Source organism: Oratosquilla oratoria, chromosome 9 (genome assembly GCF_046742065.1).
Source record: "Oratosquilla oratoria isolate Oo_2021 chromosome 9, ASM4674206v1, whole genome shotgun sequence".
Classification (NCBI taxonomy): Eukaryota; Metazoa; Arthropoda; class Malacostraca; order Stomatopoda; family Squillidae; genus Oratosquilla; species Oratosquilla oratoria.
Window position 1 is genome coordinate 59,389,302 of NC_134785.1, and position 17,704 is coordinate 59,407,005.

At 39.8% G+C, this 17,704-nt stretch overlaps 1 protein-coding gene across 1 annotated transcript in view; it reads left to right on the plus strand.

Annotated features, from left to right (window-relative positions):
* The window catches only part of LOC143028471 (cytosolic carboxypeptidase-like protein 5), a 38,615-nt gene that overhangs the window by 5,949 nt on the left and 14,962 nt on the right, over positions 1-17,704 (plus strand). Inside the window, exons 3-7 of the mRNA XM_076190624.1 lie at positions 799-1,059; positions 5,882-6,042; positions 6,856-8,506; positions 15,021-15,159; positions 15,303-15,510. Coding sequence (XP_076046739.1) covers positions 799-1,059; positions 5,882-6,042; positions 6,856-8,506; positions 15,021-15,159; positions 15,303-15,510 — 2,420 coding nt within the window. The remainder of the gene's footprint in view (positions 1-798; positions 1,060-5,881; positions 6,043-6,855; positions 8,507-15,020; positions 15,160-15,302; positions 15,511-17,704) is intronic.

The following is a 17,704-nucleotide window of genomic DNA, read 5'->3' on the forward strand; positions in this document are numbered from 1 at the left end:
TACAAACAAAGATTAAACAAAGATTGTCTAAACTGGAACTACCAACCCTGGAACAAAGAAGAGAAAGAGGAGATCTGTTGGCCATTTATAGAATCATGAAAGGCATGGAGGTCCTTGACAGAGAAGACTTATTAAAGTGGGATAAAAGAAAAATGAGAAGACATGAAAAGAAACTAAAAAAGGATAGTTATAGAAGAGATCTAAAAAAAAAAAAAAATAGTTTTCCACAAAGAGTAGTGGATGTTTGGAACAAATTGGATGAAACAATAGTGTGTGAAAAAATCATACAAGAATTTAAGAACAAACTAGATGCTGAGAGATACAAAGATGGGTCACTATGAGCATAGCTCCCCTTCCCATATAATATGGCTAGTTAAATACACAACAGGTATACTTAATCACTCCTTCCTATAATCTCATTGTAGCATCCATTCCTGAATGTCTTTTTTCTCATTATACTTTTTAATCCCCTAAGGTATTTACTTGCTTCTCTCAACCTACATTCTACCTCTGCCTCCAAACCTCCCTTTCCTGCCACATTTGCACCCAAGTATGCAAAGCTAACCATTTCCTTCAGTCTCTCTCCCTTAATACTCAGTTCCAGTTTGGTACCATCCTCTCCCCTTGTACATCTCTTCACATTCTTTGACATAAGGATGATTTAAATTTATTAGTTTCCTAGTTCTTCATGATTCAGTTTCTTAATATACATAAAAAAAATATTTCCTGATATTTGGGTGAGTAGATTATTTAAAAACCCATATTTGTGTGGAGTCTTGATTCAACTTTAAATTTCAGCTTCAAGTCATAGCACAAGCACAGCTGCAACCGTCTCTGTTCATGGTGCTTCCACTTGTTCAACTACATCGACATCATCAGTATCCTCGACAGCTCATGGAAGTGGTAGAAAAACTCACAAAGTATCATCGTTATCGGGAGGGAATGTTGGTCAGGAATCTCTGCCAGTGCAGTATGAATTTTGCCTCTGGACTCGGCCAGACTGTGCTGGGACTGAATTTGAAAACAACAATCGAACATGGTTCTTCTTTGGCATCAAAGGTAATTCAAAGGAACATTTTTGTGATGTATTATTACCTTTAGGAGAGTAATGTATAATACCTAGTAAGATGTTAACCATATGATGCTTTCATTAGGCATCATTAGATGATTATGAAAAGACAGGAGCCTTGCTTGTACAACTACATTCAGTTTATCATCCCACATTGAAATAATACATGCATACATATATATATATATATATATTTATATATATATATATATTTATATATATATATATATATATTTATATTTATATGAGAATTTATTGCTGATGTTTCGACCTCACAGTGTCTTTATCAAAGCTTACAACATTTGGTCACAATCAGACAAAATATACACACACTGCCTTCATCTCACGGGCACCTGGTAGAGTTTATTACCAGCCATGTAATAATTTTAGAAAATAATAAAACTTTGGCATTAAGCTGCCCTAGGTGGCCTGTGAGATGAAGGCAGTGTGCGTATATTTTTTCCAATTGTGACCAAATGTTGTAAGCTTTGATAAAGACACCGAGGTTGAAATATAAGCAATAAATTATCCTTCTATTTCCTTGTTTCTTTCTCCACCAGCATTCAAAATTCTGTCAGTATTTTTTATTCAATATATATATATATATATATATATATATATATATATATATATATGTATATATATATATATACATATATACCAACAACTTTTTCCCCTTTACAAAGGAGGTAGCCAAAGTCAAAGGCATAACTCCACTCCCACCCATTTTATCCCCACACACTCCCCTTCCATTCACCACCTCTTGCTTCTCTCAATCTACATTCTACCTCCACCGTCACTCCTCCCTTTCCTCCCACATTCACACCTAAGTATCTAAAGCTATCCACTTCCCCAGTCTCTCTCCCTTAATACTCTGTTCCAATTTGCTGCTGTTCTCTCCCCTTGTACATCTCATCACCTTACTTTTACCCACTTTTGTCTTCAACTTCACTCATTTGCACACTTTCCCAAACTCCATCACTAATTTCCTCAATCCCTCCTGTGATCCTGCTACTAGTGCAGTGTCATCAGCAAGCAACAACTGGCTTATCTCCTATTTTTCTCCATTTTCTTTAGCCATCTCCAATCCTAGGCCCATTACCTCTTGCATCACCCCATCCATGTATAAATTGAACAGCCAGGACGACATAACACATCCCTGTCAATTCCCACCTTTACCGCAAACCACTCACTCTCCATTTCTAATTCTAAGACAGGCTCTACTACATCATACATATATATACCAAGGCTTTTTCCCCCTTACAAGGGAGGGAGCCAAAAAGGAAAAGGCATAAAATCATTCCCACCCATTCCATCCCTGAATACACTCCACACCCCTCCACCCTCCCTCTCATCTTAGCACCTCCTGGATGACGGGTCATCCCTGCACCTTGTCCACTGCCCTGGGTCAGAAGCAGTGTTGCAAGACACAGCACATCTACAGCAAGGCCGCTTCATTAAATCAGCGACCCCCCCTCTCTGTCCCCCCATGCATAAAGGAGAAGACGGGGAGAAATCCCTTCGGTCTGCGTCAAATTTTGCTCACACATACTACCTCAACCCCCATCCCCCTGCCCATTCCACCTCATGCATCACAACATCATCCATATACAACCATTCTCCATTCACCCCTATCTTCTGTCCTCTCCCGTCCTTCCTCAACAGACATTCCCCTCTTCCCCAAAGCCCCCTTCACCCCATCCATCCACCTCATCCTAGGATGTCCCTTTATGTTCACTCCCTCCACATCTGCCTTCCATAACCTCTTTTACTAGTCTTTCTTCACTCATTCTTTCCATGTGTCCAAACCATCCTAATACTCTTTCATCAACCCTATCTCCCAACCCCCTGTCCACCCCTGTTCTCCTCCTCACCTCCTCATTTCTCACTCTATCCAGCCTAGTAACCCCCATCATACTTCTCAGACACCTCATCTCAAACACATTCAAACTCCTTCTCTCTTCCTCTCTTATGTTCCATGTTTCTGCCCCATACAGTGCTGTTGGCACAATCACTCCTTCATACAGTCTCCTCTTAGCATCCATTCCCAAATGTCGATTCCTCATTACACTCTTGAATCCACCAAGGCATTTACTCGCTTCTCTCAATCTACATTCTACCTCCACCTTCACTCCACCTTTTCCTGCCACATTTGCACCCAAGTATCTAAAACTATCCACTTCCTCCAGTCGCTCTCCCTTAATGCTCACTTCCAGACTACTGCCACTTTCACCCCTTGTACATCTCATCACCTTACATTTACCCACATTTATCTTCAGCTTTCTTCTATCACACACTCTCCCAAACTCTGTCACCAACTTCCTCAATCCCTCCTCCGATCCTGCCACAAGCGCAGTGTCGTCCGCAAACAACAGCTGGCTCACCTCCCACTTTTCTCCATTTTCTTTAACCATCTCCAATCCCTGACCCACTACCCTTGCATTTACCTCTCGCACTACCCCATCCATGTATAAGTTGAACAGACAGGGCGACATAACGCATCCTTGACGAAGTCCCACCTTTACCTCGAACCACTCACTCTCTCTCTTTCTAATCCTGACACAAGCTCTACTACTTTCATAAAAACTCTTGACAGCTCCCAGAAGCTTTCCTCCTATCCTGTATATCCGCATAACCTCCCACAGTGCCTTTCTGTCTACCCTGTCGTAAGCCTTTTCCAGGTCCATGAAGGCCCAAAAAACATCCTTCCCCTTTCCTATAGCTTTCTCACATGTCTGTCTTACCACAAAAATCTGATCTACACAACCTCTACCTGTCCTAAATCCACACTGTTCCTCACCAATTACTCCCTCTGTTCCTCTCCTAATCCTCTCAATCAAGATCCTCCCATAAGCCTTCCCAACTACACTTAACAAGCTAATCCCTCTGAAACTACTACATTCACACTTGTCCCCTTTTCCCTTGTAGAGTGGAACTATACAGGCACTCCTCCAGTCCTCTGGCACTCTACCCTCTCTCCAGCAAACATTAAATAACCTCACCAACCAGTCCACCATCACTGTACCTCCTTTTTTTAGACATTCTGCATGGCATCCATCCAGACCAGGTGCCTTACCTGCTTTCATCATCTTAACAACTGCCTTCACTTCATTCTTCCTTATTTCTCCTCCATTTTCCTCACTCAACACAGTCATTTTCTTAGCATTTCCCATTGCAGCTATCTTTCCCTCCCTATCCTCCTTCACATTTACTACTCTTGTAAAAACTCTTGACAGCTCTTAACAGCTCTTAACAGCTTTCCTCCTATCCCATATATGTGCAATACCTCCCCCAGTGCCTCCCTATCTACCCTGTCATAAGCCTTTTCCAAATCTATAAAGGCTCCAAAAACATCATTACTTTTTCCTAAAGCTTTACCAAAAAAAATCTGATCTACACAACCCCTACCTGTCCTAAACCCACATCGTTTCTCTCCTAATTCTCTCAATCAAAATCTTCCCATAAGCCTTCCCAACTACACTCAACAAACCATCCCTCTGAAACTACTACACTCACACTTGTCCTCTTTTCCCTTGTAAAATGGAACTATACAGATACTCATCCAGTCCTCTGGCACTCTACTCTCTGTTAGGTGTACATTAAACAACCTCACCAGCCAGATCACCATCACTGTACCTCCCTTTTTTAAACATTCTGCATGACACCCATCAAACCCAGGTGCCTTACCTGCTCTCATCATTTTAATAACTGCTTTCACCTCATCTTTCCTTATTTCTCCTCTATTTTCCTCATTCATCATTGTCATTTTCCTAGTGCTTCCCACTGCAACTACCTTTCCCTTCCTATCCTCCTTCATATTTAGCAACTTTCTAAAATACTCAGCCCATCTTCCTCTTACTGCCGTCTCTTCCATTACCATCTCTTCATCTGCATCTTTTACCTTTTCTTCTCTACTTAATTCGCCTCCTCTTCTTCTCTTAATTTCTTTTCAAAACATCTTTCTATTACTTTCAGAATTTTTTTGTCATACTCTTACCCCATTTCACATCTGCTCTCCTCTTTGCCTCCTTAATCTTATGCTTTACTTCTGTTTTTCTTTCTTTGTACCTCTCATATGATTCTCTCATCCTATTTTGTAACCAATTGTGAATGCTTGCTTCTTCTCTTCTACAACCTTCTTTGCTTCATCATCCCACCTCACACTACCCTTCCTTCTATTTCCTCCTGTCCGCCTTGTTCCACACCACCATTTTTTCACACCTTGTGACTCCCTCCTTGAAACATCCCCATTCCTCATCCACTCCTAGTTCTACTCTATCCTTCACTCCCTCCCACTCCTCTCTCAGCTTCTTGTACTCCTTCTTCTTTCCTTTCTCATTTAAGCAATTTACTCTAAGCACCTCCCTACCTTTTCTCCTTTTCCTCTTTATCCATGTATCTCTCTGTGGTGAAACTGTTGTCTTAATATGGGACTATTTCTTTGTAGTATGCACTTGCTTTATACTTAAATTTGTGTTTGTGCATACTGACCCACTCCAACATTTCCTTATTAATTAAAAAATACAGCCACACCAGATTTTGCTCAGTCACTCCAAATTTACTTGTTTTCCTCCACCTTCCACTCTTCCTTACCATATGCATATACGTTTTTCAACATAACAAATGTATTGTACACATATAGGTCAACCCCGTTTATTCTCTCTCAAAAATCTGTCTCAAAATTAAACTTGGATTCAGGTGTATATCGTATGTTAATTAATATTAAATGTAATTGTCAATACTAATTTTGTTAAAGTAAAGCTCATATTCCCAGTTATGTAAAATGTTCATTTGTTACATTTCTCTTATCAGGAGGTGAACCAGGGACAAGAGCTAGGTTGAATGTAATGAATTTGAACAAGCAATCCAAGCTTTATTCCCAAGGGATGCAGCCTGTCATGCAGCAGTGCTATGTAGTTCCAGGACGTGCTTCTGCTCGATGGGAACGTATTAAAGAAAAATGTTCTTACAGAGTAAGTGGATAAAAGACTTTTTCAGTTGTTAGGAATTATCATCTGTTGAGGAAGAAAGGAAGATGATAGAAGATAGGGGTGAGTGGAGAATGGTTGCTGATGCTGTGATGCATGGAAGGGAGTGGGTGGGGGATGGGGGTGAGGGTGTACGTGTGAATGATATTTTGATGCAGCCTGAAGGAAATTCTCCCCGTCTTTTTTTCTGCATGAGGGGATGGAGAGAGGGGATCACTGATTAAATGAAGCAGCCTTGCTGTGGATGTGCTATTTCTTGCTACATTGCATCTGACCCAGGGCAGGAGGAGCCAAGAAAAGAGGGAGGGAGGGATGGTGAATGGGAGTGGAGTATGTGGGGATGAAGTGGGTGGAATTGGATTTATGCCTTTTACTTTGGCTACCTCCCTTGTAAGGGGAAAAGCTGTTGGTATATGTATGTATGTAGTAATTACTATTTATATGTAATAGATGCTCTAATTCAGAGCTGGCATTATTTATGTACTAATACCTGAAAAACTACTACATTTATATCTGTCTCCTTTTCCCTAGTATATTATCAATACATACATACGTGCATACATAGAAGTGTAAATTTATACATATATATATATATATATATATATATATATATATATATATATATATATATATTTACATGCATCCATGTACCAAAAGTCCCTCTCCCCCTGATTATAATGCTCATACACTTGGTAAAATTAATTGGTTGTATAAATGATTGTTCTTTTGTGCATACAATTTTTTTTATATAACTATCAATTTACAATTAATGATAATTTTTTTTTATTAACATTTCAGAGTGAAGAAAGTAATACAGTTATCTCATGGATACACACTGTGAGTGAGATTCCTGGCACTCTGACGAAGTATGCTTTTACGTACCCTTTTACATATACCGAAATGCAGAACCTGCTAGATTCCATCGATAAACGCTTTTCCCAGGACTCTCCTTCCCTCTATTATCATCGGGAGTTACTCGTCAGGTCGCTTGATGGGTGGAGATTAGATCTGTTAACGATAAGTTCCCACTTGGACAAAGCGCTTGAGAGAGAAGCTCGATTGGTTGGACTTTTCCCTGAGGTCAATAATCCACGACCTTTTAAGTTTCCAAATAAGAAAGTCGTGTTCGTATCTGCCCGAGTGCATCCGGGAGAAACACCCTCCAGCTTTGTCTTCAATGGATTTCTCAATTTCATTCTAAGCAATGATCCTCGTGCTGTAAAGTTAAGAGATAAATTTGTCTTCAAGTTGATCCCTATACTCAATCCAGACGGTGTTGTCCGAGGACATTACCGAACTGACCAGAGAGGTGTTAATCTCAATCGGGTCTACATTGACCCATCCCTCCAGTATCATCCAACCATATATGCTGCTCGACAGGTTATACTCTATCATCACAAAGGAGAAATCCCAAGCAATTTGCCCCAGGGATCTCAAAGTCATGGAGGGGAAGAACAAAATACTTCCAAAACAGACTCACCAATAATCCTCCCAACACCTCCAGTATTTGACGAAGACACGTGTCATAGCTTTAGTGATGTAGCTACATCCAAAAACTTAGATGTTCCTGCTAATCGCACACGGGGACAGTCGGTTATGGAATTGGATGAACCGTCTGCCTCAGGATGGGATATCTCGAGTAATGTGTCTGCTGATGTAGGTCCGACCACATCACAGTGTCACCACTTACTTGAGGTCACAGACGTTCATGACGACTGCTCCAATATCTCCTGCATCAGTGAAGCAGAAACTGGAGTTACCAGTATGTTTGGTTCTCTTGCCACTGTCAATGACTTCTCCAATCTTATTCCAACGACCAGCAATGAGAATTCAGGGTCAGGCACCACATCGTTGATGGCCCCCAAACTTGGGTTTTCTGCATGTACTTCCACAAAGTTAGAACAGCAGGAAAAGGGTACCCTTGAAGTGTTGCAGCAAGGGTTTATGAAAGAATCGAGTAATGAATCTTTTAAGTGTAATACAGTGAGTGACACTATCAGCACTACCAAGTGTAAATACGATATAGAGTCTTCTGTAACCAAAACTTTCTCCTGTTTTGGAGATGCTGTAAATACAGAGAAGAAATTAGACTCACTTAGTGTTTCTGTATCATTACCTGAACCCAAACTGAGCTTCACACACCCCAGTGTTTTGTCTAGTCATTTTGGTGAAGAATCCATAGAGAAAGGTATTCACAGTAATAAAGACCTTTCGTTTGGAAGAACTTTAGCCAGCAGTAGTGAGAGTGAGGCAGAGAGTGGAAAACCAGGACAGGAAGCTATGGAATTAAAGTCCCTTGAGGGTGCAAGGAAGAATACAGAGCTGATGTCTTTAGCTCCTGATGCATTTACACCAAACCTCTCTACACCAGCTCCAGTACCCCACGAAACTCAGGTATCTTCTGGGCTCTTCCTATACGTTGATCTTCATGGACATGCTTCCAAAAGAGGTAAGACACGCAATTATAATTAATCTGTTTAGTTGCAAAAAAAAAAAGAAAAACACCTGAACCTATTGAAATGGATGAAAAATATTTCTTTTCCCTGCTGTGCCATCTTGGGCTGTGCGTAATGGCTCACTAGATGAAAAAAAGTAATAATTGTATTTCTAGAGGAAGAATGGGCATGTTTAAAGGAGTAAATACTTTAGTGCACAAAGACAGTACATGAGGAAGATGGGAGGGAATAGAAGGCACTCTGTGGTCTTGGAATTTGAAGGAAGCAGAAAAGGAGAACTTAAATGTTTTTACCTAATTGTAGGATGAAGTGTTTAAGAAGTATGGTTAAGGTTACAAGGATGGATAGGGTGAGAAATGTGGAGGTGAGGCAGAGAGTGCGTGTGGAAAGAACTGGCAGATAAGGTTGAAAAGAGACTGCTGAGATGCAGATAAAGTTGATCAAAGAATGCTAAGATGGTTTGGGCATATGGAAAGAATGAGTAAAGGAAGATTAGCAAAAAGAATTAGAATTATAAGTGGACAGGGAACTTGAGGGAGATAACAAGAATGAGGTGGGTGGATGTGGTAAAGGGGGCATTGGATGTAAAAAAGATAGGAATGAATGGGGAGTGATCATAAATGTGTGTGCACTTACCTAGTTGTATTTCAAATCTATGATTTCTTCCATTAAGTCGTTTACTTCACAATTTCTTAATGCATTACTATACCTAATTTCTCTATATCTAAGCTTTTACCTATTTCACCTGGGATTCTTTGAAACCCCGAAAAACTTATTCTCCCACCTTTGGTTTTTCCTTGGCATATCTATCAAACAATGTCTTTTGGGGATGACACCTCTCGGACTTTCCACTACACTTATAGCCAGTCCTCTTTTCGTTGGTTCGTTATTTATTCTTTCTTCTTTTTCTTTCTCCATTTTGCCAAAACTGTACTTTTGTTAAGAACTGGATTGCTTTTACCGATCACACGAGCACCACATACTACCCATCCCATATAATAACAACTGGTTTCCTTTGTATTCGGTGTGTGTGTGTGTGTGTATTAACCTACCTAATTCACCTAATTGTAGTATACAGGAAAGGAGCAATGCTCATTGGGTCTTGTCTCCTATTCTCTAATTTTCTAACATACTTAGACTCCTATTCATGTATAGTGCCAACCTAATCTATATCTTTGATTATCATATTTAGATTTGAACTGTGTATTGTTTGAGCTTGGGTTGTATCACCTTCTAAGCTATTCCACATATTTGTACATCTATATGGAAAACTGTATTTCTTCACATCCTTTCGACATGTGGTGTCTCTTAACCTCTTCACTCTGGGGCACATCGCACATCTGTCAGCATTAGCTGCCTGACGTGCGATGTTGCGTCATAATAATCGCATTATAAAAAATAAAGTCAGTGCTCAATCGTTCGTTCTCTTTCACCTGTGTATTTTGATAACCATAGGAAATATGATGAAGCCAGTTTAGAGAGAATGGAGGTTATGTAGGTACAACTACAATAAATATAATCAAGATGCCGACTTCGGCATCATCGAGTACCCACTTGCTCCTCATGCCGCCTACGTAGGCGTCACTGTATGGAAGTGGTTAATCATTTCAGTGTGATGACACCTACGTTGGCATCATTAGGTGAGAGTAGGTGCACAAGGATGCCGGCATTGGGGTCTTGATTATATATATTTTTTTGTAGTTGTACATGAGTTATCCCAGTTTCTGTGAACTGGTTTGATCATGTTTTCTGTGAATATTATTACTCATGGAAGCTCGCTGGCTGAGCAGGGTAGGGCGTCGTTACTTGCAGCGAAGGTCGAGGTGAGGGCAGTTCAAATCCTGCCACTGGCAAAGTTGAACCAAGAGCATGGTCCATTAAATTCCACGCTACAATAGCCCTCTGCGAGGGGCACCGTCCTAGCCTCCCAATAGGGGTGGAGTGTGTGATGTTAAACCATATCAGCATCATCATTATTACTCAGAGTATAAGATAATAAGTAATACAGCATTGACTATGTTTTATGATGCGATTAGTGTGATGCAGTGTACATATGGCAACCGATGCTGTGTGTGAGAATTTTACTTGTACTGTAGTGGTTCATTTACTTCCATGACCTCTTAAAGCCTTCCCATCTTTGAACAGGAGATCTCTTTTATCAATGTAATCTATCCTCTTTAGTGACCTGAACACCAGTGGAGATTCTAGGGGGGGGGGGCAGTTTTTCAGCTGGCCCCCAGGTTGGCTGCCCCCCAGTTTTTTTGCATATCCTATTTTTAGATTTTATATATATATATATATATATATATATATATATATATATATATATATATTTATACCTTGGTAAATACTACTGCAGTACTGACCCCGTATCGGCGTCACACGCAGTGGCGATTCTAGGGGGGGGGGCAGCTTGGAGGGCCAGTTTTTCAGCTGGCCCTCCCGCATTCATAGTCCTAGAATCGCCACTGCTGAACACTGTAATCATGTCACATCTTTCTCTTCGATCTTTCAAAGTTGGCATACCCAGTACTTTTAGTGTAGTTACCTAGTTGTATTATACAGGAAGGGGAGCTATGTATCTCTCAGCATCTAGCATGTTCTTAAATTCTTTTATGGTGTTTGCACACACTATTGTTTTGTCTAATTTGTTCCAGACATCCACCACTCTGTGTGGAAAACTATATATAATTTTTTTTTTTTTTCAGATCTCTTCTTTAACTATCCTTTTTGAGTTTCTCTTATGTCCTCTTGTTTTTCTTTTATCTCTCCTTAATAAGTCTTCTCTGTCAAGGACTTCCATGCCTTTTATGATTCTGTAAATGGCCAATAGATCTCCTCTTTCTCTTCTTTGTTCCAGGGTTGGTAGTTCGAGTTTAGACAATCTATGTATGTCAAATTTAGCAAGTGTTGGGGCCATCTTTGTCATTGATTAATATCCAATCCTTCATTATAGATTTCTTTTGATATCGTCCATTTCTTTTCCATTTGTTTCTTCATTAAAGAAGTTTTCCTAACTCTCTTTTTGAACAATTTTCTGAGTTTCCCAAAATCTCTTTGTTATACATTAGTCTTCCTTTTCTGTGTTTCTCATTTCTCCCCAAATAAATTTCCCCTTTTAGTTGGAACTCAATTAGTATGTGGTCACTCTTCCCAATTGGTGTCTTGTATTCCATTTTATCTGATCTGATGTAAATATTAAGTCTAGTCTCAATGGTTTATTATTTCTATATCTGGTATTCTGTTTTACCCATTGAGTCATTGTGTATTCACTGCTCATGTCCAGTAGTATATTTCCCCAAAGATCCTCCCCACCATTCACTGTCATCTCCCAACATATTTCTTTAGTGTTAAAGTCCCCCCATAATTATTAAGTTTCCTTCTTTCAGTATTTCATTTAATGCATGCCTTGTGTCTTCCAACATTTTGGAATGGTCACATTCTTTCCAAGAATGTTTTTGGGGGCACATGTATCACTATAAATTTTCTACTTTTCATGTCACTATTTTCAATTTTTATCATATTCAACTCCACATTATTTCTTTCTGTTTTCTTTGTCAAATTTAATCCTTTCTTACTCAAAAACATGACTCTTTCACCCAGTTTCTTTTCTCTATTTTTAATCCAGTGATTATATAAACCTTGTCCAACAGTATTTGGTGATAGTGGGCCTTTTAATTTCATCTACTTAATTCCCATTATGTCCAGTTTCTCTTCTGCCAGGTAAGCATTTGATTAATTTAATCCTGAAATCATGCCATCTTTGTTGGTATAGGTTACTTTTAATTTTTTCTTTTTTCCTTTTTTTTTGTTTCCTGTGTTTCCTTTTTTTTATATACCATTTTCTCAGCCAAAGGTCCAGTATTCTCAGAAAAACTCGTTCTTTTCGGTCTCTGCTCTTCTCTTGTTTTTTTTTGTTTGTTTTTTTCATTAGCTTAATTTTTAGTGTCTTTTCCCTCTCTTTTTCCTCATTGCTCATTTCCCTTTTTATCCATTTATTTTTTGTAATTTTCACTTTTTGCCAATTTTGCAGTTTTTATCAGTAGTACTGCTTTCATTTGAGGCCTTAGTTTAAATTTTAAAAGTTATTTTTTGGTTTTCCTGATCCACTTTCCATTGATTTTTTATTTCTTGAAGATCTGTCTTTTTTATGGTTTCTCCAACTTTCTTGGTCACTGCTTGTATATGTTCTTTTACTTCTTTTTTCAAAGTCTGATTTTTGTTAGTATTTTCATTTTTCATCCTTTCATTCTCATTTTTGACTGTTTAATTCCTTTTTTAGATCATTAAGCGCCCTGTTTTTTTCAGCATTTTACTATTTCAACTCATTCACTTCTCTATACATTGCCCTGTAATCTGTAATCTCTTGCTTTCTTAGAATATTTTTATACATTGTTTCTCATTCTAAGTCTATGCCTTTATCTAGTGTTCTACCTTTTCTTGTAAACCCTGAAAATCCTAAAATATTTTTATTCCTCTGTGACGTTTACATGTTGCACTTCTTTATTGGGATGACACTTAAATGGCGATTCAACCCTGCTCACATCTAGTCTTCTTTTCGTTGGTTCACCAAATTTTGTCTATTTTAACTATCCTCCATTTTAAATTATTACCACTAAGTGAATTTACTCTATATCATTTCAGTCACTCAATAACCAAAGCACATGTTACAGCTCTTTTTTGGGATGACACTTAAAGGCAATTCAACTCTGTTCACATCTAATCTTCTTTTTGTTGATTCACCATATTTTTGTCTATCTTAACTATCCTCTGATTTAAATTATTGCTACTAAGTGAATTTACTGTAATATATAATTTTGGTCACTTGATAAGCAAAAGTCCCCTTCCTAGTACCATAACAAACTAGGAGTCTCCTCCAACTTGTGTGCGCATGTGTGTATTTTACTTAGTTGTATTTACCTAGTTGTATTATACGGGAAGGGAGGTATGCTCGTGGTGACCCGTCTTTGTATCTTTCAGCATCAAGTTTTTTTTTTTTCTTAAAATCTTGAATAGTGTTTGCACACACAGTTTCTTTATCTAATTTATTCCTGTTATCCAGTACTCTATGTGGGAAGCTATTTTTTTCATATCTCTTCTATACTTTCTTACTTTCGGTATACTTTCAGTAATTTTGTCTGTTAATGACATGGCTGAAGTCGACTTCCGCACATTCCAAGATGTCCTTGGTTCTGTATTGCTTCTGGCAGGGTGTTGTGGTGGCTGTAGGGGTAGCCTGGTATCAGTGGATGGTCTGGTAACCCATCCAGCCATTTGTCCAGCTTTCTCTTGAAGGTCTCCGGGCTAGTATCTGTCTGGTCCCGGAGATCTCTGGGGAGGCAGTTGAACAAACGGGGTCCATTGTGAGTGAAGGAGTTGTGTTTTAGTGTCCTCACTCTTTGTATGGAGCCTACCTTTATGAAGCAAAGTCTTCCTTTTCTAGGATGATAGTTTGACACTATCCCCACATTTGGCACTCTGCCCTCTAGGATTTTCCACACATAAATAATTATGTAACGTTCCCTTCTCCTCTGCAGAGAGTACAGTTTTAACTGGCTTAGTCTTTCCCAATAGTTTAGGTGCTGTACTCCCTGAATTTTTGCAGTGAAGGAACGCTGGATAGCTTCTAGGTTGGCTATTTCTTGTACTTTGTATGGAGACCATAGCTGGCAGCAGTACTCAAGCCTTGGGACTACCAGACACTTCCATAGGGTCTTCAGGCACTGCCCTTCTCTGGAGTTGAAAGTTCTGAGCACCCACCCACTCAAGTTTCTTCCCGCTTCTATTACTTTGTTGATGTGGTGTGAGAATGTTGCATCATCGCTCATGTATACTCCCAGGTCTTTGACATGCTCTTTTTCTTTGATGAGTTGGCTGTTATACTTATAGATTGTGGAGTTTTTGAGGTCTTCATTTCTCCCATAGCGTACAAATTCAAATTTCTCACCATTCAATGCCATGTTGTTTGATGATGCCCAAATTTGTATTTCGTTTAGGTCCTTCTGAGTATTTGCTGCATCTTCTGGGCTTGCTATCTGCCGTTTCAGCCTGGTGTCATCGGCAAAAGAGGATGCTTCAGTATACTCCAGTTTCTTATCAATATCTCCTACATATATAATGAAGAGGAGTGGCCCTAGCACTGATCCTTGTGGTACACCACTTTTTACCCTACTGGGCTCGGACAGTTCGCCTTGGACAGATACTTGTTGTGTTCTACCTGTTAGAAAGCTGTGCAATCATCTTCCAAGTGAGCCCGTTATTCCGTGGTCTTGAAGCTTGTGCAGTAGTATGCCATGATCTACCTTGTCAAAAGCCTATAGTTATCCTTTTTTTGAGTTTCTTTTCATGTCCTCTTGTTTTTCCAATATCCCATTTTAATAAATCATTCCTATCTAGGAATGTGTGTGTGTGCGTGTGTGTAAACTCACTTTTTTTCCATCTAGTAATTATTATTAAATCTCTTAATTTCTCCAGATCAAGACTTTCATTCTAAGTTGTTTATTTCAGGAATCTTCATTTATGGTAACTGGTATGAAGAAGCTCCAGTTATGGTAGAGAACATGCTTTATCCCAAAGTTCTTGCCGTAAATTGCCCAAACTTTGATTTCTCAGCATGTAACTTTTCTGAAAGAAATATGTATCTCAAGTAAGTTCTGGTCAGTTATTTTTCTTTTATTAGAACTTGTAGTTTAATTGTGATTATAGTGGAACAAAATATGTTTTTGAAGTATTAACATGATTTTTTTTTCATATTTGTTATAGTTCAGTATAATTGCAATGTCTTTGCAGAGACAGACGAGATGGAATGAGTAAGGAAGGCTCGGGCCGTGTGGCAATAATGCGGGCAACGGGGCTCTTGCGATCCTATACTCTGGAATGTAATTATAACACAGGCCGCACTTATAATCCAACACCACCAAGTCCACTAGATGCTAGAAAGTCATCGCAGACTCCTCTTTCATCTCCCCCCAAATACAATCCTGCAGTGTTTGAGGATGTAAGTACAGTAGTAATGATGATTGTACGAGAATTCTTGTATCCTGTTATTATCTATCTATATACTGAGAGCTTTTTTCCCCTCATAAGGGAGGTAGCCAAGTCAGAGGCATGTACATATTTCCACCATTTCACTCCCTTCCACCACCCCATCCACCCCTCCCATCTCATCTCCTCATGGATGACAGGTTATCTCGACATCTGCCAACTGCCCTGGGTCAAACACAAAGAAGCAAGACACAGTACATACACAGTGAGGCGGCTTCACTTAATTGACAACCCCCCCCCCTCCATCCCCTCATGCAGAAAAAGAGAAGATGGGGAGAAATCCCTTTGTGTCAAAGTATAAGAACATAAGAATGAAGGAAACTGCAAGAGACCATAAGGCCTATGCTAAGCAGTTCCATATCCATTACCTGTCATACCCATCCATAAAGTTGTCTAACCATTTCTTAAAACAACTAAGCCTATTCCATTCATTGACTAATCTATTAGTAAACCAATTCTTGCCTATTTCCTTCTTTAATCTAAATTTGCCCAATATCCATTACTGTGAATCCTGCCTTGTTGTCTTAATATGATGACCTTGTTTGCATCACCTTTGTTAAATCCTTTGATCAACTTGAACACCTCTATTAGATCACTGCACTCTGTCTCTTTCTAGATCATCCCGCACTCTGCGTCTTTCAGATCACCCCGCACTCTGTGCCTTTCACACATAAGCACCCCATCCCTCCTTTCATTGCATAACAGTATCATCCATACACAGTCATTCTCCACTCATCCCTATCTCCTGCCTTCTCCCTTCCTTGCTCAACAGACATTTCCCTCTTGCTCAGTGCCCCCTTCACCCCATCCATCCATCTCATCCTTGGTCGTCCCCTCAAGTTTACTCCCTTCACCTCTGCCTTCCACACCTCTTTTACTAATCTTTCTTCACTAATTCTCTCCATGTGTGCAAACTATCCCAATAATCTTTCATCAGCTGTATCTCCCATCTCCTTTTGCACTCTTGCTCTCCTCCTCACCTCCTCGTTTCTCACTCTATCCAACCAAGTAGCCCCTACCATACTTCTCAGACATTTCATCTCAAACACATTTAAACTTTTCCTTGCTGCCTCTCTTAAATTCCAAGTCTCTGCTTAATACAATGCAGTCAGCACAATCACTTCTTCATACGATCTCCTCTTTGTATCTATTCCCAGTTGTCTATTTATCATAACACTTCTTATTCCCCCAAGGCATTTACTTGTTTCTCTCAATCTTCAATCTACCTCCACCTCTACTCCTCCCTTTCCTGCCACATGTGACCCCAGATACATAAAGCTGTCCACTTCCTCCAGCTTCTATCCTTTTAGACTTGCTTCCAACTCATTGCTACCCTCTACCCTTGTATGTCTCATCACCTCACTAATTATACTAATTATGGATGAAGTAAAAGGGGCTTTGGGGAAGAGGGGAATGTCTGTTCAGGAAGGACGGGAGAGGACAGAAGATAGGGGTGAATGGAGAATGGTTGTATATGGATGATGTTGTGATGCATGAGGTGGAATGGGTGGGGGATGGGGGGTGAGGTAGTATGTGTGAGAAAAATTTGATGCAGCCCAAAGGGATTTTTCCCCTTCTCATTTTCTGCATAGGGGGACGGAGAGGGCAGGGGGGGGTCGCTGATTTAATGAAGTGGCCTTGCTGTGGATGTGCTGTGTCTTGCGACACTGCTTCTGACCCAGGGCAATGGACAGGATTCAGGGATGATCTGTCATCCAGGAGGTGCCAAGATAAGAGAGGGTGGAGGAGAATGGAGTGTATTAGGGACGGAATGGGTGGGAATAGTTTTTATGCCTTTGTTTTTTGGCTACCTCCCTTGTAAGGGGGAAAAACATACATACATATACCAAGGCTTTTTCCCCCTTACAAGGGGGGTAGCCAAAAAGAAAAAGGCATAAAATCATTCCCACCCATTCCATCCCTGAATACACTCCACAGCCCTCCTCCCTCCCTCTTATCTTAGCACCTCCTGAATGACAGGTCATCCCTGCACCTTGTCCACTGCCCTGGGTCAGAAGGGGGAAAAAGCCTTTGGTATATGTATGTATGTATGCTTGTGTATCTGTAAGACAGTTTCCTTTGTCAGCCTGATGTATTAGATGTGTAACAAAGGACACCTATCCCAGAAAGTTTGTTTAAAAAAAGGT